The sequence below is a fragment of the Ursus maritimus genome, unplaced genomic scaffold (genome assembly GCF_017311325.1).
Source record: "Ursus maritimus isolate PB19 unplaced genomic scaffold, ASM1731132v1 scaffold_7, whole genome shotgun sequence".
NCBI classification, from domain to species: domain Eukaryota; kingdom Metazoa; phylum Chordata; class Mammalia; order Carnivora; family Ursidae; genus Ursus; species Ursus maritimus.
Genome location: NW_024426885.1, coordinates 83,534,427 through 83,558,326, shown reverse-complemented (window position 1 = coordinate 83,558,326; position 23,900 = coordinate 83,534,427). Strand labels below are relative to the sequence as shown.

Genomic DNA, 23,900 nt, shown 5'->3' with positions numbered 1-23,900 from the left:
ATTATGGGAAACATTGGTGCTTTAGGAAAAAAAAGTGCCGTGAGAATGGCGCCACAGTCATTGAACAGTGATAGGGAGATTTGACCAAGGACAAGTGAGCGCCTTCCTGGTGCCCCTGGTTCTACTCCGCCTAGAAACCGCCTTCGCTGTTCAGTGATTTGTTCTAACATCTTTGAAGATCACTCTTAATTTAATTGAAATAGTGGAGGGATGACTCAGAAGAATTCACATTTCTTAAGACACACATTGTGGGTGAATGTCCCTCAGGTTTCTCCTTATTCACCTGTCTCTTGCCCCTTCACGTAATCTACTTGGAGAAAACGGATGGACCGGGGGGCGGAGGGGACACAGTATGTGTCATTTCTATGACCGTCACCAGCAAATGATGCTAATTGCAAACGGGGCTTTAGGGGCAAGGCTTTGGGACGGGCTGGAGGCCAGGAGGGGCAGCTTGCCCTTCCTGATTCATCACGTGGTCGTGGTTCAGGGCACTGTGCCACTCCTGGCCCTCCATGAAATGACGACCGAGAATTCTGCATACCTCGATGACTTCTTGTGGAGGTCAGACAAATCTTAAAGCAAGTTTAACTCTGTGGAAAGGTCCCATCTAGCAAGTTCTGCGTATTCATTTCAGGACAAGAGGGCTTCAGCGAACTCGGTGCAATGACAATGTATATTCAGGACCCCGCTATTTTTTTTGCTCAGATTCCCAAAGGCTAAGGTTATCTAGAGGGTTCTGGCCCCAGAGTCAGGACGTCAGTAGAGTGCTCAGGTGGACATTCAGGGACGGGGAATTTCGGCTTCCTTGACCCACATATTTCTGTCACTAACTTGCTTGATGTTTTACGAAGCTTGTGTTTTAGACTAATGGTATCTCCCCATTATTCCCCACAGTACACTCAGCCTGCCGTGTAAGTCTGTGTAAAAAAGGTGTGAAATGACTCAGTGTTCAACAGCCATACCCTCAGTCTTCCTCCACCCTAACCCTGAATCAGCACGCCATCTCCTCATTTCCTCTCCTGCCCCACCACGTTCCGTTCTGTGCATGCATGTCCCTGTCGACGGAGCTGTCCTGTTTACCTATTGTGTTTTACAGGCCGAGACAGCGGCTAACAGGATATGTAAGGTTCTTGCTGTGAATCAAGAGAATGAGAGGCTGATGGAAGAATATGAGAGGCTAGCAAGTGAGGTAAAGGAAGCGGGTGCCTGGCAGTCCTGTCCATTCCCACCCAGAGGGAGAGGCACGGAGGGGGACACACCGACTGTCAGTGTTTTCTTCCTTTGCATTTTTCATCTCGGACAGAAACAAAGTGGAAAAATGCACTTGATCTCAGAGGTTGCCCATCTTGTAGCAACATACTGATTGGCACAAAAGTCATCGTGATGGGCTCCCCAACCGCCCCAAAGCATAGAGGTAGTTTGCACGTTTGCAGAAGTGGGATGTGATCCCATGCTCAGCTCTACACCGATGGGGTTGGACGCCCCCAGAGGACACCGCATTACTTTTTTCCCCCTGCTTCATTGGTTACTGACCTCACCCAGCATGCCCTCCATTACTCAGCCCCCCTGCTCCACGCAGCGACTGAGCGTCCCAGGAACTGGCCCAGCCTGTTGTGAGACGCGGCTCAGCTTTGCGTGTGTGTCTGTGAATATCTAGAGGGAGATATGGGGAAGACAGAACCCCCCATCCAAGGCGTTTGAGCATGAATTTCAATGATGCCGTCTCCAGCTCTTCAGCCAGATTCTTGGTTAGAATAGCACTTTCCATGTTGCTCTTCCTTTTTTCTGATTAGAGCATAAATAGCAACGAACCAGTCTTGTCACTGCTGCTGCGTTGCTTTCCCATACGAGGGGTGGGCTGAGTGAGGGGCACAGCCACACCCTGTCTGGCTGGAACTCAACCATAGTGACACACAGCAGTGACCAAATGATTTTTGCTCTGACTTGATTTAGTGGGTACTTGGTCTGTCCTGGGAAAAGCATAGGGATACTTGGAGTAAATCTTCCAAAGGAGTGGTTAATAGTAATGCAATCTGATGATACTGACTTTTTGTGTTCATACTGCTACTGTGGGAATATTCAATTTGGCAGCATTGTTTGCCCCAGGGACCAATGCCAGGGTAGAGGCATGACTGGGACCAAAGGACAGGCAGTCCTCAGTAATTCTGTCCTTCCTTTTCTTCCCTGGTCCTTCATTTATCCTCCTCAAACCCTTTGACTATGGGTGTGTCACCATTGTAGCAGATTTTTATTCTTACCCGCTGTCGTTTTCCAAGTAATCCTGAGTGTCAGTTATTAGTAGCTTTTCAACTTGCTCATAATTTGAGAAAAGGGAGCATATATACTTCATCCTTAGGAATTCACTACCATTTTCCCTTCTATCATGTGGATTTCCTCGAAAGCTAGATGATAAATGAAAATATACTTTGGCATTGAGTCAGTCCCAGATTTACAGTACATCTTTCTGGTCAATAGATTCATGAGATTTGAAGCTTATTTAAAATATAATTACATTTTTTAAAAATATAATTACATTTTAAGTTAAACCCAATTCTTTGCTGATTTCCATCCCATGTCAGGTTTTTGTTTTTCATTGGAAAGCTCCATCTGGCATTTGTCTGCTAATGTCTGGTCCCCGAGTTTCCTGTAAATGTCACATGCTTGTGAAACATGACTTGTGCTGACTTTCAGTTTTGACCTGTGTGCGGGACCGTGGGGGTGATCACCAGTGGCCGTGGGGTGGGGTTGGGGGGACACGGAAGTTTTCATTCATGCCTCAGTGCATGTGCGTAGAGATGCTGTTTTATCCTGTCCCCTCAGTCCGGAGTATTCTATTCCTACTCTGTCATTTTAGGAACATTCGGTGGAATCCATTCCAATTGTCAGGTGCTTCTGTTTTTTTACCTGGGGGTGGGGGGCCAGGGTTTGCTGGCGTCTCCAGCGGTGTTTTTGTGTTTTGGGAGCAGCTGTTGGAATGGATTCGCCGCACGATCCCGTGGCTGGAGAACCGGACCCCCGAGAAGACCATGCAGGCCATGCAGAAGAAGCTGGAGGACTTCCGGGACTACCGGCGCAAGCACAAGCCGCCCAAGGTGCAGGAGAAGTGCCAGCTGGAGATCAACTTCAACACGCTGCAGACCAAGCTGCGGATCAGCAACCGGCCCGCCTTCATGCCCTCCGAGGGCAAGATGGTGTCGGTGAGCGCCCACCCCGTACCTGTCTGTTCCCGAAGCCTGTCCCCTCGTGGGCCGCCCCGAAGGCCACGCCGGCTTCTCCAGGTCCTTTCAGTGAACGGATAGGGTGTAGGTCCTGTAACGCATCCTTCGGGATGTTTTTTCCCCACCCGCGTGCGGTTCTTGGCCCCGCCGCTCCTGGTGTGGTGCCTTTACTGCACTTAGCGCGCGGCCCTCCGCCTCCCCTGCCGTCCTGCAGCCTGGCCGCGTCTTCCCACCGGGCCTCCGGGCACCTGCATCACGTGCGTGCTTTCACCTGCACGTAGGACCTGGTCACCTCTCCGTGGGCCTCCCTCCCTGCACAGTTGGCTTCCCCGCTCTCCAGAGTCACGCGCACCTGCACCCGGGACTCGAGAATCGCCCACATTGCCACCTCCTCTGCTCCCCGTAGCGCAGTCCCGGCCCTTGCTGCCCTTCGCAGCAGATCATCCCGAAGGCGTCACCGGTGGTGGCCCTTCTCAGCTGCTCCCTGCACCTGTAGTCCTTTTCCTCTTCACCCTGCTGCCCCCCGCCCCGGCTTGTCCCCTCTGGAGACCGGAAGACCATTCCCATTCGACTCAGGGGCCCCCCATGGTGACATTCCCGCTGTCTCTTTCATTTCCATATTCTCCGTCACTCTGACCCCATTAACCACGCCGCCACCTTGAAACTCCTTCCGCTCTTGACCTTTCTGTTTTCTTTGGACCCCACGGAGTCCTTCCATGCCCGGCTCAGAGCTTTGCCCCCCACCCCCACCCCAGGCCATGGGAGGACCTCTTCCAGGCCTAGCGCTGACCCTCTTCTCCACCCTGTACCTCCCAGGGGATCTCCCCTGGGCCCGTGGCTTCCCTCACCATCTGAAGGCCAGTGCCCACCCCCAGCCATACGTCTCCAGCTCTGACTTCTTCCCGAGTTCCAGGACGTCTCAGCATTTCAGACCCTACCTATCCCCGAGCCCCACTGTGGCATGCTTGCCTTAGCAAATGGCAGCACCACCCTAAGTTATGGACGCCCAAGCCCAGGTGGCATCCCAGATTCTTCCTTTCCGTCACCTTCTTGCGTGGCTTCCTCAGTGGGCCTGTTGGCTCTGTGTCCAGGTTCTGTCTCGAATCTGTGCCCTACTTTCCAGCAGATGGCCAAGGCTGTCTGCTGAGCCACCTCTCTCTCTCTCTCCCCCTCCCTCCCCCCTGCCCCGGGCCCCGCAGTGCCCCTCTCACTGGCCCCTAAAATTCACTCTGTCCACAGCAGCAGCTGGGCTCTTTTAAAAATGGAAGCCAGAGTATGTCTCCCCTTCTCAAAACCCTCCGGTGACTTCCCAGAGTACTTAGACCAAGGTCCAGATTCATGAACCTGGCCTAGAGGATCCCATGTGATCTGACCCCTGCCACCCTTGCAGATGGTCTCAGCTGCTGCGCCCCACACACAGGGCCAGCCCCCACCCAAGTTTCGGCGCTCACTCCCACCTCTGCACGGAACTGGGTTTTCTGTTACTGAGGTACTTGGCTCAGATGCCGCCTCAGATGTGTCTTCTCCAAGGGACCTACCTGAAGGAGCCCCCACACTGGGCTCTCAGCGTCACCTGACCCTGTTTTGTTTTCGCCTCAGAGCTGATCACTGTCTGCAGTGACCTTGTTTAATTACAGTCGACCCTCAAACAACACGAATTTGACTTGCACATGTCCACGTACACATGGATTTTTTTCGATAAATACAGGCCAGTAGTGTAAATGTATTTTCCTTTTGATTTTCTTCATAACATCTTCTTTAGTGTAAGAATACAGTATATAGCACATACAACGTACAAAATATATGTTAGTCAACTGTTCATGTTACCCATAAAGCCACTGGTCAACAGTAGGCTGTTAGTAGTTAAGTTTTGGGGGGTCAAAGTTGACACGTTGACTGCCACCTGTGTGGGAGATTGGCGCTCCTAACCCCTGTGTTGTTCAAGGGTCAACTGTACTTATTTCTTCTTCCTCCCCCGACAATCACACAAGCTCTCAGGGGCAGGGAACCTTGTAGGTGTCATTCATGCTTCTATGAAAGTCTCTCGCTCATGCCCAGCACATTGCACAGCGTCCAGGAAATGGTTGTTGATGGCGGGCTGGCTGGATAGTTGAGCCCAGTCACTGATTTGAACTGTCCCTTGGATGCATCATCTTTTTTGAGCTGGAGAATTTAAGCCCTGTAAGCCTCTGTCCACATCTGGACAAGTATCAGGTATTTACTGGCTGACGAGAGCAACCACATTAGTTTTAAAAAGGCCCTGGTGATAAGTAAGATCTTCCAAAGCCGAACAGTGGAGTGGTTATTTGGGGGTGGAGCAGGGGGGAAGCAAGGAGAAGAAAACACAAAAGAAAACCTGTCAGACTCATGGCATTCGTAGAAAAGCCGGAGGCCAGAGGGTAACAAACTGGCCTTCGCTTGTCCTTGAACGCCCCCAGGACATTGCTGGCGCCTGGCAGCGGCTGGAGCAGGCAGAGAAGGGCTACGAGGAGTGGCTGCTGAACGAGATCCGGAGGCTGGAGCGTGTGGAGCACTTGGCAGAGAAGTTCCGGCAGAAGGCTTCCACGCACGAAACGTGGGCTTACGGCAAGTGCACTGGCCTGGGGTTGGGTTCCTGGAGAATCAGAGTTGAGCCGTGGCGGCCACGCTCCCTGCCAGTGACCCTGTGGGCAGGTGTCCCCACCCATCCCTGCGCTGCTGTCCCAGTACTAAATTTCCTCAGGAGGTGGGTGGGGAGACTTCCAGTGGAGCAGATAATGTACTTTTTCACAAAATGGTGCTCAAAATGTATCCTTCCCACACTTTCATAAGCCCTGGCCTCCCTTTGTCTTCCCCCACGTCTGTTCCATTCGATCCACAAGTGTCTGTTTATTCCCTGTCGGTCACACAGCCTTGGCCCCGAGGCCAGCTTCTGCTGCTAGAATGTTTATTAAACACCACGAAGCAACAGAAGTTCCCATGTAGAAAATGCTTGGAAGGAGGAGTGCAAGGGATTGTCTTCTACAGTCTCAGCTTCCTTACTTCACTTACGTTCATCCTCTTCTTTCAGTCCTTGCAAGCATAGCTCTTTCCGTAGCCATGATACTATGATCGTATGTATATCTGCATATGATTTTGTTTTTTTTTTTGGCTGTCTGCTGTTTGCCGAGGTGGAGGAACATAACTTTCTCCCCATCACATCATCTGTTTTCAGAAAGGTCAGGGAGGTTCCCCTCATCCTTTGGTTCCCTTTTGCTTTGGTGTCGATCGTTGGTACTGCCCAGCAAGAGGCAGAGAGGCACGGGCCTGGAGCCAGGCGGGTTGCGGTCCCAGCTCTGACACGTGTGGCTGTGGGCTTCGGATGAGCTCCTAATGTCTCAGTGCCTCGGTGTCCTCGTCATGGTGGAATATGGCCGTAATACCTCCAATATAGGCTTTTGATGAAGATTTAATGAGTTCACAATATAAAGTATTTAAATCCATATCTGGCATATAGGAAGTGCTGTGTTGTCGTGGTTAAATGTATGAACGTTTGCTTTCATTTCTAGCTTTATAGCATTAAGTTCTTAAAGGTCATCAACCAGGGAATAAACGTGACTCCATTTACAACCACAGCAGTTGCTTGGTTTAAGAAATATTTGTGGGGAAATAGGTGGAGGTACAGAGAGAGAAACTTCTAGTCTTGTCAGGAAAGAAACCACAGGCTGTGTTTAACCACAGAAAATAAAGCTTTCCAACAAAAAGATTTGGGGTCAAGGTTGCACTGAGGGCAGGCTGGTTAGAGTGCAAGTGTCTTGTCTAACTACCCCAGGTAATTCTTGTAAACTAACAATTACTAACTTAACCGAGCATCACACACTGGAAAGTCAGACACTTGTTACTCGGGAGTATGAGGAATGGGAATCTGTTATTTCTCCTGGACTCAGCATGCTTCCCTGCCTTGTGTGCCAACACAAGCTTTTAGAGCACAGAGGGACTCGGTCAGCGTTCGCACAGGTACAGCCCGGACACTGATGATAACAGCGCCACTGGCTTCCCCCGTTCTCTTGGTTCTTGGGGGTCATAAGCATCACCAAGAACTTTGCAGTTGCCAAGAAGCTGATGTGGGACGTCAGAGGATTCATACCCCTTCTGCAATGCTTGCAGGCAAAGAACAGATCCTGCTGCAGAAGGACTACGAGTCAGCTTCTCTGACCGAGGTCCGGGCCCTGCTGCGGAAACACGAGGCCTTCGAGAGCGACCTGGCAGCGCACCAGGACCGGGTGGAGCAGATTGCGGCCATCGCGCAGGAGCTCAAGTACGTGCCGTTCTGTTCACGGGCGCAGCTGCTCCCACGCGGCCGTGCGGCTCTGCCCGCCGGACCCACGGGCCATGGGTACAATGGAAGGATTCCCCGGAGAGCGTCCCTGGAGCGTTTCCAGGGCAGAGCAAAGCTGCCCTGCCTTTCCTTCCCTGTACTCAGTTTAGGGAAAACCAAGCTGGAGGCCTCTGTGTTTCTAAGTGGCTCGACAGCCTTCAGCTTTGCGTCTCTGGATGGGCTGGAATCCCCTTGCCCCCATCCACAAGCACCCCCCCAGCCACACCGCGGGCAGCTTTGCTTCCAAGAGGGTGAGCAATGAGCCTGGAGGGCTGGGGTCCAGCTTGGAAAGGCCACCTCCCCCAGGCTGGGGTGCAGGACATCCACACACCAAGTTCCTCGGGGGAGGAGACACCACGGCCCCACTTTTTCTGTGTCACCAAATATGTGCTATTTAATTTGCATGTTTTTTATTTTACGGAGGGACCAGCATGGATTGAGTCTAGGCTGGTGTAATCCCGAGGGGGAGTTCTCAGGTCCCACTTGTTGTGGGGTGCAGCCCCTGGCTGTGGCCCCCCTCTGGGGAAACACCTCCCTGCAGTCTTTCGACGCCTTTTCTAAAGACCCTTGCCCCCTTTGGATAAGTGCCAGATTTCATCTCCAGCCCCCTTCCCCTCATTGTCATCAGACGCACCTGCAGAAGTTTCAGAGCCAGAATTACATACAGATAACTGTCACAAAATAAGTTTTGAAAACATAAACATTTACTTTCCTATGTTAGATTTTAAAGCTTTCATGTTGCTCACTTTTGACTAGAGCAAACTCGTGAACTAACAGATACGGCCTCTTTTAAGAGTATCCTGTTATTTTTTAGTCTTGGTAAATAAGCTCGTGTTTGTGGTCTTCATAATCCAGCTTGTGCACTAGGTTTGTGGTCTTGACAGGAGCGTGCTTCTTGAATGCTGGGTGTGTGGCTCCTGTTAACAATTATAATTACAGTTAAAATAAGGGATGAAAGAAACTCAAGCTATTTAATGCTCTGTAACTGCTCCCGTAATTTGGAATGGTTTTAAGTGTTGCCCATAAAATTTAAGGAGTAATTTTGTATTACTCTTCCTGGTAGCCCCCGTGTCTGTTTCTTCCCCATCCAAAAGGCACCACATACAAACTTAAATCTACGTTCATCTCAGTGTATCTCTTCCTTGTCCCTTTTACCTTTCCTGAGATAAAATCACAGTGCTTGTGTGGCTCAATGTGCACAGTTTTGCAAACCCTCACTCCTTGAGAGCAGGTATTTGTAGAACTCTTTGTGTGAACTTTGCATGAATTAGAAAAATGAGAAATGGATATCCCCCTAAAGGTTGTGATGGGAAACTGAGTGTTGGTGTCTGCGTTGTGGAGCCATGGAAGGATCTCAGGTGGTGGTTTTTAATTCCTGAAGTCTTTCTTCTCCATAATATTTGCATTTTGAAGAGCCACAGCCGTTTTGACTTTGTACTCAAGGCTGTGCAAATTGCTGGTATGTTTTGTTTTGGGGGGTATAGCAAGGAGCACGAGAAGCTAAGTGCGTCTCAGTCCCGTGAAGGGTTATGTGAATATAGAAAGCTGCTCATAAGCTGGACGGGCTTCACTCGCTGTAAGAACCCTCAGCTCACAACCGCAGAGGGCGTCCTTTATTTGGTAGCAGAAGCAATGACATTCAGGACCGGACAAGTTAATATGATTTAAGAGGAAAAGAAAAGCACGTGGTGAACAACCGTTGCCTTAATTTAAAGTCGAAAGAAGAAAAAAATAAGCTTAAGCCTCAGGGAAATGGATTTGGTAGGATGGGCAGGGGGGAGTTTCCTTAAAGTTTGCTCTGTCTCGGACTGTGTGTGAAGAAGTCTCTCCCAAAGGTGTCTTTAAACCTCCGCAAGTTTCGTTTGCATCTTAACTTTTTATCCCCGGAGAAAGGAGGTGAACCTTCTAGTTGGGAGTTTGTTTGAATGCGGAGTTCACCTCACAAAGACCCCACTGGGATGCAGAGACGGGGCTGCTGGGGAAGAAGGGGAGTTCCGCAGTCAGAAATCATGTTCTGGCCACCACACCAGTGGCACTAGAGAAGTCACAGGTTCCCTCCAGAAGAGGGAGCGCTCTGGTCTGCTAGTTTTCCAAGGTCCCTGCCGTGCTGGATGAAGCCAAGGCGCCCCCTCTGGACGCGGCTCTCCGGCCCAGCCCCGAAGCCCAGTGCCCTTTGAGGGGAGCCAAGGACACAATGGGGTGCAAGCTGATATGTCCCTCCCCCTGACTCACTCTGCTGTTCCAGTCGCCGTGGCTTCGGGCGCCCACAGGACTGCCCTCCAGGTCAGATGGTTGGCTTTGCTTACAGGTTCACTGCCGCTTAAAAATAATACTCTGGGGCCTGGCCAGAGTGAAGTTAGCTCAGGGCACCGAGGACACAGCATTTCTGTCTGTGTAGAAAATGGTTACACCAGCAAGCGTTTTACTCATTCTTCCTGGAATCTGTCAAAGACTAATGACCATGTTTGCAGTGGTGACAAATAACAAAACCCTGAAACACTCTGCCATTTTTCTGTCAGATCTTTTTTTTAAAATCTGTTTATTTTGAGCCTGTGTCCATTTTCCTCTTAACATCAGGGAAAGCTCATCCTCATTTTCGCTTCCCCCAGTGAGCTGGACTATCACGACGCCGTGAACATCAACGATCGGTGTCAGAAGATCTGTGACCAGTGGGACAGACTGGGGACGCTTACTCAGAAGAGGAGGGAGGCCCTGGAGGTGAAGCTGCCTGCTGACATGAGATCTTTTCACACAGGCTCTTGAATCAAGTGTCTGTTACTAATTTTCTGTTTTTCTGTGCCATGCTGTGTCTAAAACAAAACAGGTTGTCTCGTGAAAAGACCTCCACAGAGAATATGAAAAATAGGAGAAAGAGGGAAATGCAAATTTGGTAGCTTTGTCCCATAATTTATCTGTAGAGCGGGGAAGCATACTTTTTTTTCAGTGAAGCATGCTTTTGAATTAAAAAAAAAAATCCAGAACTAATAAGATTATGTTATAAACCCATTTTGTATCAGGTAGTGATTACAGTGAATTTCCAAAGGGCCTTCTATAAAGAGTAAACTGACTTAGTCGGGACTCAGAAAGAACTTTACGTGTGGCGGGCAAAGGCAGAGTGGCAGCAAACGTTGAAAGAAAAGGGATATGAAACAGATCCAGGATGAACTTGGCCTTAGTCAAGTATAAGACTTGGGTAAACAGCAGAAAGTGGCTGGTGTTTAGCTGTGCTCAGTTGTGTCTTAGCGTGGAAGACTCATATAAGATGAAGGAAGGAGGCAATGGCCAGTGTTCTGAGTCTTTTCACTTTTAAAATACATGATATCAAGCTTCCTAGATGCCAAATTGGCTGTTACATATCCACCTAAAGAAAGGAAAGTTGTGGGCCGCCTGGGTGACTCAGTCGTTAAGCATCTGCCTTCGTCTCAGGTCATGATCCCAGGGTCCTGGGATGGAGCCCCATATTGTGCTCCCTGCTCAGCGGGGAGTCTGCTTCTGCCTCTCCCACTCGCCCTGCTTGTGTTCCCTCTCTCACTGTGTCTCTCTCTCTCTGTCAAAAAAATAAATAAAATCTTAAAAAAAAAAAAAAAGAGGGAGGGGCGCCTGGGTGGCGCAGTCGTTAAGCGTCTGCCTTCGGCTCAGGGCGTGATCCTGGCATTCCGGGATCGAGTCCCACATCAGGCTCCTCGGCTGGGAGCCTGCTTCTTCCTCTCCCACTCTCCCTGCTTGTGTTCCCTCTCTCGCTGGCTGTCTCTCTGTCACATAAATAAATAAAATCTTTAAAAAAAAAAAAAAAAGAGGGAAAGAAAGGAAGGTTGAGAGAAGGACCAGGCATGAAAGAGAGACACACCCCACACCACAAATATTTTAGAACGTGAGAAAAAAATGAATAAGGATGGAAGACTTATAGATAGGAGGTGCTTTCCCTGTCTGCCCCCAGCATCTCTGCCCCGTGAAACGAGTGCAGTGTTTATGGCTGGAAAGCCCAGAAAGGCCGAGAGGATCTCTGTGCTAGATCCTGATGAGGATTGGAGAACATTAAGCTGTAGTTCCTGTGTCTTCACTTAGGTAGGTGACTTCTGGGGAAGGCGAGCATCTTCCCTGCACACTGTTGTCTATAAAACGAGGAAGGTGTGTTGAGTGTTGTTACCTAGCGTGGTTAGGGAATCAGAGCTGACCTTAAAGGTACTATGTTAGCCGAAAGCAAGTTACTATATCCCCCCACGGAGTCTCAGTTTTCAGAAAAGTGGCATGGAGCAGAGTACTCTCCTTTGAAAACAAAGCTACTCTGGGTGGTATCAAATCCTTTATTGATTCGGAAACCACTTGAGGGACCTGTAGGGCTCGGTCTGAACATGGAACGCTGGCTAATCTGTGAACACGTGCTAGCGATGAGCACATGGCGATTAACATGTCAGGTCATAGTTCATTGTTTGGGATGCATGTGGACGTCTTCGGAGAGAATTTTCTTACTCATCTATGTTAATGCTTCTATTTAACTTACCTCCAGAGAACTGAGAAATTGCTGGAAACCATCGATCAGCTGCACTTGGAGTTTGCCAAGAGAGCAGCTCCTTTCAACAATTGGATGGAAGGCGCCATGGAAGACCTCCAAGACATGTTCATCGTCCACAGCATTGAGGAGATCCAGGTAACCGAACCCCCAGCACCATACTGCTCTAGAGACGAATCGTAGCTTCAAAAACTTAGAATTCTTGTTTCCTTTTTTTTCCTAAGAAAAATGTACCTAGGAAGCCCAAATTACCCTTTGACCCTTAGCTTAAAAAAGTGTGTACTGCTCTTTGCTGCAACTGAAAAATTAACATGCATCAGAAATGGTGAAGGGCCTGTTGTTTAAAAAATACTGTGGAATCATTGAGCAACATAGACATCTATGCTCTTGGGAGATATTCGTGGAAAGGTATTAATTTATTGGCTGCTGAGTTAAGTACTTTGCAAATACATGCATATTACTCTTTGTTAAAATCTGTGTAGTTTTGCTGGGTCCTAAAGCATAGGAAACCACAAAGCAGCACCTCCTGTCTCGCACAAACCAAAATGTTCTGCTTCTGATTTCTTCCGGAACTTCAAAGTTGTGAGTAAGACTTCTAAGTAGTCACGTTAGGGAAGAGAGTTACTCTCAAAGAGCCAGGACCCAGTCTATTGAGACACCAGTGTACTGCGAATTTGAGGTACAATGGAATATTGAGGGAAAAGACTCTTAAATTCCTCTTTCTGGAAAATAGATAAGTCATCAAAAAGAATCCAAATATAAAGGAATGCTGAAGGTTGGAATTTGAACCCAATCCTTCCTGCCAAGGAACATTCTAGAAGGGTTTGCACCTGGGTGTAGGGGGAGAGAAATTATTTTGTTGAACATTGCATTTTTTTTTTTTGCATGCATTCTTAAGCAGAGATTAGCAACCTAAAATCATTTATTTTTGGAATAAGTGAGACTTCTAAGTTTGCCATGGAAGCCATACCTGATGCATGATGTAGTTTTTTTGTTTGGTGAACAGTCAATCTCTCTATTGCAGCCGATCTCTTGTAGTGTCTAAAGTGACTGTTGACTTGGCACTGGAGGGTGGTTCCCATGGCAGCTACATACAGCAGAACTAAGGGGCTGCTGTCTTAGACATTAGGGCCAAAGGGTAGGTTTGATAAGTGGAGGTTTTTAAAGCCTTCGGGGGAGAGAGTTGCTTTTTGTGGCCTTTTCTTTCTGAGAACTAGGGGTGTATTTCCTGGTGGTCCGTAAGTAAAGGCAACAAATGTTAGGTTCTTTTGTTGGACTACAAAGGTAAGACGGGCAGCTAAGTTCTGTTTGTCAGTGGAGAAGTAAGACCAAAACAGTAGCTGAGGATCAAAAATTATGAAAGCAAAGAATTTTTTTTAAAAAAGAAAACTGTTATTTTTTTTTGAAGACTTTGGATTCAGAGCCATCAATTAGTCATCATGGTATCTTTTTTTCCATTTTCAAGGAACCTGACTTTTGTGCACAAAATAGCCTTACAAAACCTCCAGAATTTGTTTTCCGTGCAGAGATTCCTACAATTATAAAAGGCATTCACATGTGTGCAGAAGGGAACATCGAAACCTATAAAAGTCACACTACAGTTAAGTTCTCCCCACTTCTGTCTCCGGGTTAGAGTCTGATCACTGCCCACGAGCAGTTCAAGGCGACGTTGCCCGAGGCGGATGGCGAGCGGCAGTCCATCATGGCCATCCAGAACGAGGTGGAGAAGGTCATTCAGAGTTACAACATCAGGATCAGCTCCAGCAATCCCTACAGCACTGTCACCATGGACGAGCTCCGGGCCAAGTGGGACAAGGTGGGTGACTGAGGCCGAGGTCAGTACTTGGGGAACTGGAGTGACTGATTTCATGATGATTGGAGTTTTTGCTCCAGATTTCACAGTGTTTGAATCATGCAGACATCCCGTCTAGCACATAGGAAAGCGCTCTGAGGCGCTGTACAAAAATGAAAGACTTTTATGGGCAGAGGGGAGCGGGAACAGGAAGTTCTACCAGGCAAAAACAAGCCATTTGGTTATTGTGAGGCTGCTTTCCTTCAGGGGACGGCAGGGGTCGTCGGGCAGATGACCTAACTAATGCTGGCCAGGTGACTGTTTAAGATTCCATTCGCGGGCAAACTGGAACTGTAACTGAGTCTTGGGTTGGTGACGTGGGGCTTAGCCTAAGCGACTCCATTTTGGGCCTGTTGTCTTGTTTTTAACAGATGAAATATGGTAGACTCTTAAATGCCATTGGGCAGCCTCTGATTTGTAAGGAGGGAAAGTAGAAATGCTTTTCCTTAAGAAGATCTTATAAAATGTTGGCAAAATCAGTATAGGTTATGAGACTAATACCATAAGGGAAACTATTTTTAAAACCCCCACTGAAAATTTGTTTTCACTCAAGCCTGCCTATAGTACGTATTTCATTAAAGAATTTTTAGAATATGGGATAGACACTTCCCAAATGTGTGTGAATTTTAAATGCAGAAAAATCACCTAGAAAACTGAGGAACTCAAGTACTCCTGCTGACTTGCTGCCTTTTAGATTTTGGGAAACTGTCCACAGATTTAATTATAGTCCACATGGGATATTTGAGCCTTTTTGTCTCATTCTTAAGAAGAATTATTTTCATGGTGTAAATTATAGCACAGTTATCTCCATATGCTGCCGCAGAGTCTCTCAAGAATAAGTCCACCAGGTGGATTTGAGGTGGCTTGTTATAAAAACACCCCTGCAGCAATTGTTCAGTCACCAACAGTGTAAAAGAGGAGACGACCAGGTATGGGGAGGAGAGAGGGTGCCTGAGAGGACGGACTGCCTGCATTTGAGCTTCAGAGCGCTCAGGCCTTCTGACAGCCGTCGTGGAAAGGGAACCATGTTGAGCTAAGTCGTCCTCCTGAAGGAGAGAGAAATATGTCCTTTCTTAAAGTGGGACAAACATTTCTCCCAGCACGAAGTTAAAGGGCAAAGTGGGCACGTGGATTTTTGTGAGAGGGACATTACGAACAGTGACGTTTGTAGGAGCAGTTTTGCAGAAAACGCCAAAAAGACTTTTGAAATAGTTCCTTTGTCTGTGGATTCCAAGAGAACTCAGGCAGGCATGAGAATGTAAATCCCAGGGTACAAATGGAACGAGAAAGACGTAGGCTGGCACAACACTTTCCTGCGATCCCATGTTAGATAGCAGTTGGACTTGAGAACCTAGCAGGGTCCTTACCCGTTTTGTGTCTTGGATGCCTCTGGCGGTCTGGGGCTGCCTGCGGATCCCTTCAGATCACTGTAGCTGTAAATTCATAAAAACATTTAAGGTGGCAACAGAAACAAATGATGTTAAATCATTAAAAAAATTTTAATGTTTTTTTTAAAGTTGCCGTATGATAATAGATGTGCTGCCGCACAGACACATTTAAAACTGGGTCTAACAGCAGGTCTGGTCATCTTGAAGCACGGTGACTGTGCATGCTATTTTGAGAGGCAGGCAGTAACTAACGTTATGTGAGACTGTGATTTCTACCGTGACCCAGTCACAGCACGGCTAAACATGACTGTGGATTTGCTGCCCACGTTCGTAATCGAAGAAAGCGCTAACTTTCAGTCAGAGATCATGAAAATAAAGATGTCAGCTTTCCCTCATTCAAGTTCACAAATCCTCTGTGCTGTGGACCGGGCCCCTGAAACACCTCCCCATTCCCCCCACCCCACCCCTGCCCCTGGCTGCAGGGATGTCCCTGTCCCTAATGCAGACACACCCAGTCTTTCCACTGTGAGGCTGCCAGGGCTAGACACAGCTCTCCTTTAGTTCCTGTAGTAGGGGCACCCTCTCCCCCCTCCTCTCCCTACTTCCCCTGCCCTCTCCCCCATGTTCCCCTCCTCCCCTTCCTCCCCACCCTCCCTCTGTTCCCACCCCTACACTTTGGACTTTTGGCACCTATCTTGGTATTGGGTGCAAGCTGGTCTCTAATCCCTGTTGCCCTTGGTCCCTGACAGGTGAAGCAGCTCGTGCCCGTCCGGGATCAGTCCCTGCAGGAGGAGCTGGCCCGCCAGCACGCCAATGAGCGTCTGCGACGCCAGTTTGCTGCTCAGGCCAATGCCATTGGGCCATGGATCCAGAACAAGATGGAGGTAGGGCGGTGCCCTTCCAAAGAGCTTCTTGCAACCCTCGAAATTACTCCCTGTGCTGAGCTCATGTAGCCTTGGGCATCGGTGCAGTACATGGGGGGCCCAGTAAAATGGGGGACGAGGCTGTTCTTGATGCCATCCATTCATTTTGTTATTTAAAAGGATGTTGGGGCTGTTTCTTGGTGTTTAGCCTCTGTAGGCCCCATATTTTTAACCCTCCGTCCCTAAGGAGGACATGTGAAGAGTCACAAATGCTTTGCATTTTCAGAACATTTAAGGAAAAGTGCTCTTGGGATGACACTGATTTCTGGGTTCATTTTATCACTGAGAACAGCCAAGAGACATATATTGGCCTTCTTGTGTTTCTTCCAACCTCCCTTTTGGTGATAAAATGTTACCTTTTTTCTTAAAGGGAGAACCTGTAAAAATATAAGAAACTCTTGTGACCCTCCAGGGGTCTTCAGTCTGTCGGGTAGCTTCTTTCCTGCAGACCCGCCCCCAGCCTCCCCCAGAACAGGGCAGCTCTGACCCAGGGAAGCTTCCCTCTTCATCCAAAGAAGAAATAACTCTTCTCTTGCCCCTCTTCTTGCTTTGCTGATTCGGATCTCGGTTGATTTCCCCCCAGCCCCTAGGTGAACTAGAAGTAGAGGTGCTGTCCTGCCGTGGGACTGCCGTTTCCCAGCTCTCCTGAGAAGCTCAGGGGACCGCGGCCGCACCGAGCGCCAGTGCAGCGTCTGAGCAGAATCGGGACTCGGGACGCACACACGGTGGCCCTGGAGGCCAACCTGCCCGTTGACCCCCCTCTTGTTGCTTCCGTCAGGAGATTGCGCGGAGCTCCATCCAGATCACGGGCGCCCTGGAAGACCAGATGAACCAGCTGAAGCAGTACGAGCACAACATCATCAACTACAAGAACAACATCGACAAGCTGGAGGGAGACCATCAGCTCATCCAGGAGGCCCTGGTCTTTGACAACAAGCACACCAATTACACCATGGAGGTACGGGGCCAGACAGGCTGGGCGTGGCTCCCGGTTGTGACCCTTTCACCTCCTCTCGGCGTGTCTCCGTTCCTGGGAGGGTCTACACCGTGCAAGTGAGGGATCTTCACGCCTTCCCTGTGCCTGCCCGTGAACAAGCTCTGTGAACTCTATCAGAGCCATAGAAGTGTTAGTTTTCACCATCATCATCCTCATCATCAGCACAGTGAATTCCCTGCGCTGCTCGGAGAGTAACGAACGGTTCACGTTTCTACCAGTTTGGCCCCGTTTGCTCCCCCTGGGAGCCGGCGGGTGTAACCCAGGGCCCATCCCGCTACTTGGTAAATGGAAAGATATGTCGAGCGACAAGTAGACTCTCCCTTGACCATTTTATTTACAAAGGGCCGGTTGCCACTGTTAGAACCCCACTCTCTCACTTCTGAGCACTTCCCACCACAGAATCTTAGAAAGAGTAAAAAATTAGAATGAAAGAAATATAAATAATAAAAGAGTCAGGTGAGCCCTACTTCTGTCCCTCTGGGTCAGCCCCCGGGTTAGGAAAACGAGGAGGGCAAGGTTGATGGGCTGGGAGGACCCGGAGCTGACCACTTCTTTGTCCTCTGGTAGCACATCCGCGTCGGGTGGGAGGTGCTGCTGACGACCATCGCCAGAACCATCAACGAGGTGGAGACCCAGATCCTGACGAGAGACGCGAAGGGCATCACCCAGGAGCAGATGAATGAGTTCAGGGCCTCCTTCAACCACTTCGACAGGGTACGTCTCCCTCGACTTGCTCGAAAGGCAGCACGTGGGATGTGAAGTAATATTCGTGCTCTTAGTTAAGTTTTAACGCCCTATGAACACCACAGGGAAGCAGGATGATTAAGGCTGAAGGAAAACAGCCACCAGAAAGGCAGTGCTAGGCTCTGACGTTGCGCACGGGGACGCCACGTGGAGGTTCGTGGGCAGCTTTCTGCAGGTGGCCCAATGGATGCCTTTGCAGTCGATGGCAAAGTGAGATTTGTCGAAGAAAAGTGTGTCCCTGCTGTGGTGTGGTTGTTGGACTTAGATCTTTTCTAAAGACTTAACTACGAAGGTACTTTGAGGTACTTTTCCCAAGTAACTATGTGGGTGAAGCACCTAGTGAAAACTTAACCTACTGTTTTGACATTCAAAAGTTATTTTTTTAATTAATAAAATGGACTCATGACATGTTTTAAGGAAAATGTACCAACAGAATGATGACCATTTTCATGATAAAGTCTTATAAAAAGTTATGTGCTGCTTTTAAAATATCACCTGGGATTTTGATTTGAATCATATTAAGTAAAACCAATTCTTTGTAAGAAAATTCCCAGTTTGCTTATTGTATGGCTAAAAGTAAGGCCGCATACCGTTTGCTAAAGATCCCTAAAAGAGGATATCCCATTACTCTGTACAGGACGCTGTGTGTGGTTTACAGTTATCAGTAAACAGTTCTCAGAATGCCTCTGGGCGGGGGCGCCTGGGAGGCTCCATCGGCTGAGCGGCTGACTCTTGATTTCAGCTCAGGTCACGACCTCGGGTTGTGAGATCGAGCGGTGTCAGGCTTGCGCTGGGCGTGAAGCCTGCTTGAGATTCTCTCTCTCCCCCTCCTCACCCCTGCCCCCAAAATGTCTCTGGGCTATGCAGCCAGCTTCACACGTGTTAGAGAGTTCAGACTGTAGACCTCTGAGGGGGGCCTGAGACGTAATAAAGAACGGGCACATCTATTCGAATCCAGGATAATGAGATTGGCTTTTGCAACTCAAGCCCAAAGGAGGCCAAGTTAAAAACTGGGTTCAAATATAAGGAGTATAGGTTCTGGGGAAAGGACATTTGCTTGAGGTCGTGGGGAGAGGTGTCCGGGACGCAAACCCACTCTGCTTCACGTTCTCATTAAACAGTGGGGGCGGGGACGGCAGAGGGCGCAGCACACGTGCCCTGAAGGGCTCTGACTGCAGCTCTTAGAGCGAAGGCGTCCCACGCGTGTGGCTGTGCTTCAGGAAATGTGCCCGGCCCTCGGCCAGCACAGACTGGGGGTCGGAGGCAGGGAGAGAAAGCGAGCGGAGGGTCTCAGCACCGCGTGCACTTCATGTTACGTCTTGGGCGTTGTGTCACCCTCGTGGTGTCCGGAGAGTTGGGGTCGCCCTTCGTCCTGACCTGGCCTTTTCTCAGCTGTGATAGCGGTGGTCTGTGTGGGCCTCCCTGCTCAGTGCTCTGTGCAGACCCCCGTGGGGAGGCTGGGTGATGCCTGGAGGGGCCACGCCATCCTGGCCCACGAGCCTGAGAGTGCTTGTGGGGTCCCTGGGCCTGAGTTCCAGGAGTGCTGTTGTTTTGGGGGAGCTCCCAATTTCTCGGGACACTTGGGCTCTGTCAGCAGTACGTGGCGGTAGTGAGATCCTGACTGGGTCATTCTCGTGGCTCTGGGTGGTTTTTTTCCTGCTGCTTTCATGAACGTGTAGTCTCCTGTCATGTTTGCCTGGTGGTTATCCCCCTTTCTTCCTTTTTCCTTTTCAAGAAACTATTTTGTAACATCCCTGAGTTGGCTCCATCCCCTTATAAGTCAAGGGTGACCCTTCCTGTCTCCTTGGCAGGGCTCCACGGGGCCCTTCTCTTACGGCGACTGTTCTGTTCGCTCGTTTGCCTTGTCCCCAATTCTCAGCGTCTCTGTTCTTTTTGTTTGTCGGCAGAGGAAGAACGGCCTGATGGATCACGAGGATTTCAGAGCCTGCTTGATTTCCATGGGCTATGATTTGGTAAGACAGAAGCTAAAATTTTACAAGGATTGGCTATTTTCTTGAGTTTGGGCGTACGTTACTGGAAGTGAGCAGCTTACAGTATGACAGCACATTTGGGATTGGTTCCCTTTCATTGTATAGGACGATCTTTTTGAGAGTTTGCCTGCTGTTGTATAAAGATCGTTTCATAGAACCAGAACACATACTGTTACTCAGTAATTGCTCAGATTTTCTTTTCCTAGTGAAGGAAGAAAACATGAACTTTTCAAAACAGCTTTCTTGCGATACAGTTCCCCCACATAAAGTGTATATAGTTCAATGGCTTTTAGTAGCCTGGTGATTTTCAAAGTGCTTTTCCCTCTAATACTAATTTGTATTTTGAACACGAGCTTCTTTGATTATTTTCAGACCCTTAAAAATCATGGGAGCCATGTTCTGAACTGCCCTCTACTCAGCAATGTTACTCTTGTTAGTCGTAGTCTGAGGAAAGGCCCATCTCCCTCGCTGTCTGCCAGTTCCTCTTCCAGAAGCACATTCAGGTCTGAAGGCTCCGTGGGTCAGAGCGAGGAAGGAATTAGAACATTCGGGAACTTCTAGCTTGATGTTACAGCAACTTGTAACATATTTGATGGCAATAAACTTAAGTCACCCTTCTGGGGAATGTGTTCCAAAGACTGAAGAAAATGCAGGGAAAACAGAAGTTTTCAGACCGTTAGGAATTTGTACGTCAGGCATGAAAGGAAGGGGAATGGCTCAGTTGAGGACTGTGTCCTGCTGAATTACGTGTATCTTTGCAACCTTGCTTCAGGGCGAAGCTGAATTTGCCCGCATCATGACCCTGGTGGATCCCAACGCACAAGGCACCGTCACCTTCCAGTCCTTCATCGACTTCATGACGCGAGAGACGGCCGACACCGACACGGCCGAGCAGGTCATCGCCTCCTTCCGGATCCTGGCTTCTGATAAGGTCTGCACTGACAGACTTCCTTCTGCTTTTGTGGGAGCTCATGGCAATGTTCTAGGAAAGCAGGAAACAGTATTGCCAAGGAAAAACCATTTCAATGTTAGTGTATTTTGTACCACATCAGCACTGAATTCAGAAAGCCACAAGTAAACCTAACAGTGGCCCACACAGAACAGAGAAAATGCAGACACTCTGTTCCTGGCACTTGTGTGTGGGCCTCCCAGGGAGTTGGACAGAAGGAACCCAGCGCACATTTTGTTGAGTTTTTTGTGTGTGTTTCACTGGTTTAACTTCATTTTACATTCTGGGTTGGGAGATACGACTCAGAAAGAAGAAACTGCACAATTCAGATACTGTGGAACCGGGAACCTTTTCTTAAGGATCAGTGACCCTGACTTTGGGCCTGACCATGGAAGCAAAGTTAAATATAGCCATTCAGTCATTTAAAATATTGGCAAGCTTTGCATTACGTGTAGCCTAGAAATTAAGTAGGAGTTTAACTGCAAGTTCAGAATTTTCGAGTCTCATTCCCCAAACAATAACAACATCTTAGTAGGGTCAGTGTGCAATAGGGTTCTTTTACTCTGTGTTCTGAGAGGGAAGAGGAATTCAGCGTCAGACACCAACAGAGCTATGTTTATTACCTTACAACGTCAGACAAGGTAAACTAGCCTGACAACAATGTTTATCTTAAAATTGATCCCGTATCACGAGGGTGGGGGTACAAGGAGAGGGCCCATCTGATCAGGGGGTCATAAACCAAAGCTCATCTAACCTACCCATCCCCCCAAAAAACCCTACTATAAGTTAAGCATATTTGATATTTATTTACTTTGACTCTTAGCAACTGGTCTGTTTTACCAGAATTATCCTGTTTCCTGTTGGACATTTGACAGTTTAAAAAATACATACATTCCATTATTAAATGTCGATTTCATTTTGCTTTACTAAGTGGTTTTCTCCAGTAGCAAAATTAGCTTTTTAATCCACTGAGTAGAAAAATGACTCCATTTTCTAAAAACACATATCACATATATTAAAAAAAAGAAAGTGTTGATCATCTTAACTGTCCCTATATTCTCATCAGCATCTGATATAAACCAAGTATCCCTTTATCTTTCCAGTATGAGTCTTAGGTCATAGTATTTTTTGCTTGCACGATGGCTCGGTTTGAGAAATGCTGGTGATCGCCCTCCCTCTGCCGTTATGAAACATATTAAATTTCCTGTCGGCCCCGACAGATCACCTTGCAGACTGGCTCTCAGCAGTGAAACCCGGCCTTGTTGGTCGTCTGCTGCCGTGCCCCTTAGACCCCCTGCCTCTCATCCTTTATTAAACAAATACAAGCCCTGTGTCAGGATGACAACCGTTTGCGTGCTGTGTGTCCTGCGACGGAGCTCACTACCCTCGTGTGTGTTTTCTGCAGCCGTACATCCTGGCCGAGGAGCTACGACGCGAGCTGCCCCCGGATCAGGCCCAGTACTGCATCAAGAGGATGCCCGCCTACTCAGGCCCGGGCAGCGTGCCCGGCGCCCTGGATTACACCGCGTTCTCCTCCGCCCTGTACGGGGAGAGCGATCTGTGATGCTGGGGCTCTGTAATCACTGATCCCATCAGAACGCAATAAAAGCTGAAGTCACAGTTGGTTTCCTGGAACCTTTGACAAGCTTTATTAAGTTAAGAGAGAGAAAAAAGAGTGTGCAGCTCAGTAGTTGGCCAGTGGCGTGACACGGCTGAAATGAAGTCTCTGTGGTTAGCGAGGTAGCGTGTGTCATCAGTAGCTGTCTTTATTTCTGGATTTGTAGGTGAATGCAATGAGATGGTCAGGTTTTTGTTTGTTTCTTTGATAAAACAGCAAATGGCTCAAGTAGTGTGAAGTCAGGAGGCTCTAGGGACGGGAGAAAAGTGAAAAATGGGAAATTGCAAAATACCCAAGATTTAAGATTAGGAAAAAAATTACATATTAGGTAAACGTTTGATACTTTAAAAATATTCTTCATGTTTAATATGTTTATGTGATTATCCCTAGCGCAGTATGTTTGGGATATTAGTGTTTTACTTTCTTGCTTATCCAAAGAGTAGGTATATTTGAATTTAATATTGTCCAGGAAATGAAAACCAACTACTGGAAAGATCTTTAGTCCCGAAAACTAGCAACTCTTTATCATTTAAGATTGTGTAGTCAGTTAGTGGGTTTCAATGCCTTATTTTTCCTCCAAAGTAGGGACCTCCTCAGGAAATACGAAAGTCAGTTTAATCGCCAGTGAGGAAGATACCAGCACTAGATAAAATGAGGGGTTTTTAGGATTATTTATTGATTCCGGGTCTCTGTGCTTTTTCTAGAACTTGTTAGCACAGGTTCTCCATATAGAAGTGCTCTGTTTTTAAATAAACAAGTGTTCATAGTAGCAGTTCTAGGAGGGGACAGGTCAGAAACTGGGACCCTCATAGCTCTCCAGGAAGAGCTTCTTTATGCCTGTGGTTTCCTGACCTGGCAAGGAGGAGTTTGTAGGAAACCGTAGGAAAGGCTTAATTCTCCACAGGCAGAGGTAAGTTCTTTCCTAATTCATTACTGGACTCATTTCATGCAGTAGGAATTACTAGAGGTTTTTGCTAGCATGTGGGGTGCGTTTGCCGCCGTGACTGGCCGGTGCATCCCGACAAGTCCGGGTGTGGCTCTGTCCGCATCAGAAGCCTCACACGGTACACCCCACGTGCTCCCCGCATCTCTTGATCTTGTCAGTGCTCATTCGCTTTTCTGCGCCTGCTGCCGTATGCTGTAACGGTCCCCTCTGCTCCTCCATCTTGTTGACAGCTTGTAGAGAATAGAGCAGGAATTCTTTTTATATCTTAGCCCTTAATCATGATCAGGAAAGGAATTCAAAACAAACAAAAATGGTTGCGAACAGCAATTTAAGTGTTACTAGAAAAGGCAGTAATGTGGTTATTACCTACAGTCTGTGTCCTCGGATTTTTATAGACTTCCAGCAACAGAAACATAATATTTTCCATT

General features: G+C 48.2%; 1 protein-coding gene across 2 annotated transcripts in view; it reads left to right on the top strand.

Annotated features, from left to right (window-relative positions):
• The window catches only part of ACTN2 (actinin alpha 2), a 63,049-nt gene extending 40,523 nt beyond the window's left edge, over window positions 1-22,526 (top strand). For both annotated transcript variants that reach the window (XM_040623802.1, XM_040623803.1), the window contains exons 9-21: window positions 1,097-1,189; window positions 2,967-3,197; window positions 5,657-5,804; window positions 7,344-7,494; window positions 10,164-10,272; window positions 12,062-12,202; window positions 13,698-13,880; window positions 16,054-16,188; window positions 17,006-17,185; window positions 17,792-17,938; window positions 19,876-19,941; window positions 20,732-20,890; window positions 22,314-22,526. In XM_040623802.1, coding sequence (XP_040479736.1) covers window positions 1,097-1,189; window positions 2,967-3,197; window positions 5,657-5,804; window positions 7,344-7,494; window positions 10,164-10,272; window positions 12,062-12,202; window positions 13,698-13,880; window positions 16,054-16,188; window positions 17,006-17,185; window positions 17,792-17,938; window positions 19,876-19,941; window positions 20,732-20,890; window positions 22,314-22,472 — 1,902 coding nt within the window. In that variant the 3' untranslated portion in view covers window positions 22,473-22,526. The remainder of the gene's footprint in view (window positions 1-1,096; window positions 1,190-2,966; window positions 3,198-5,656; window positions 5,805-7,343; window positions 7,495-10,163; window positions 10,273-12,061; window positions 12,203-13,697; window positions 13,881-16,053; window positions 16,189-17,005; window positions 17,186-17,791; window positions 17,939-19,875; window positions 19,942-20,731; window positions 20,891-22,313) is intronic.
• The last annotated feature ends 1,374 nt before the right edge of the window (window positions 22,527-23,900 follow it).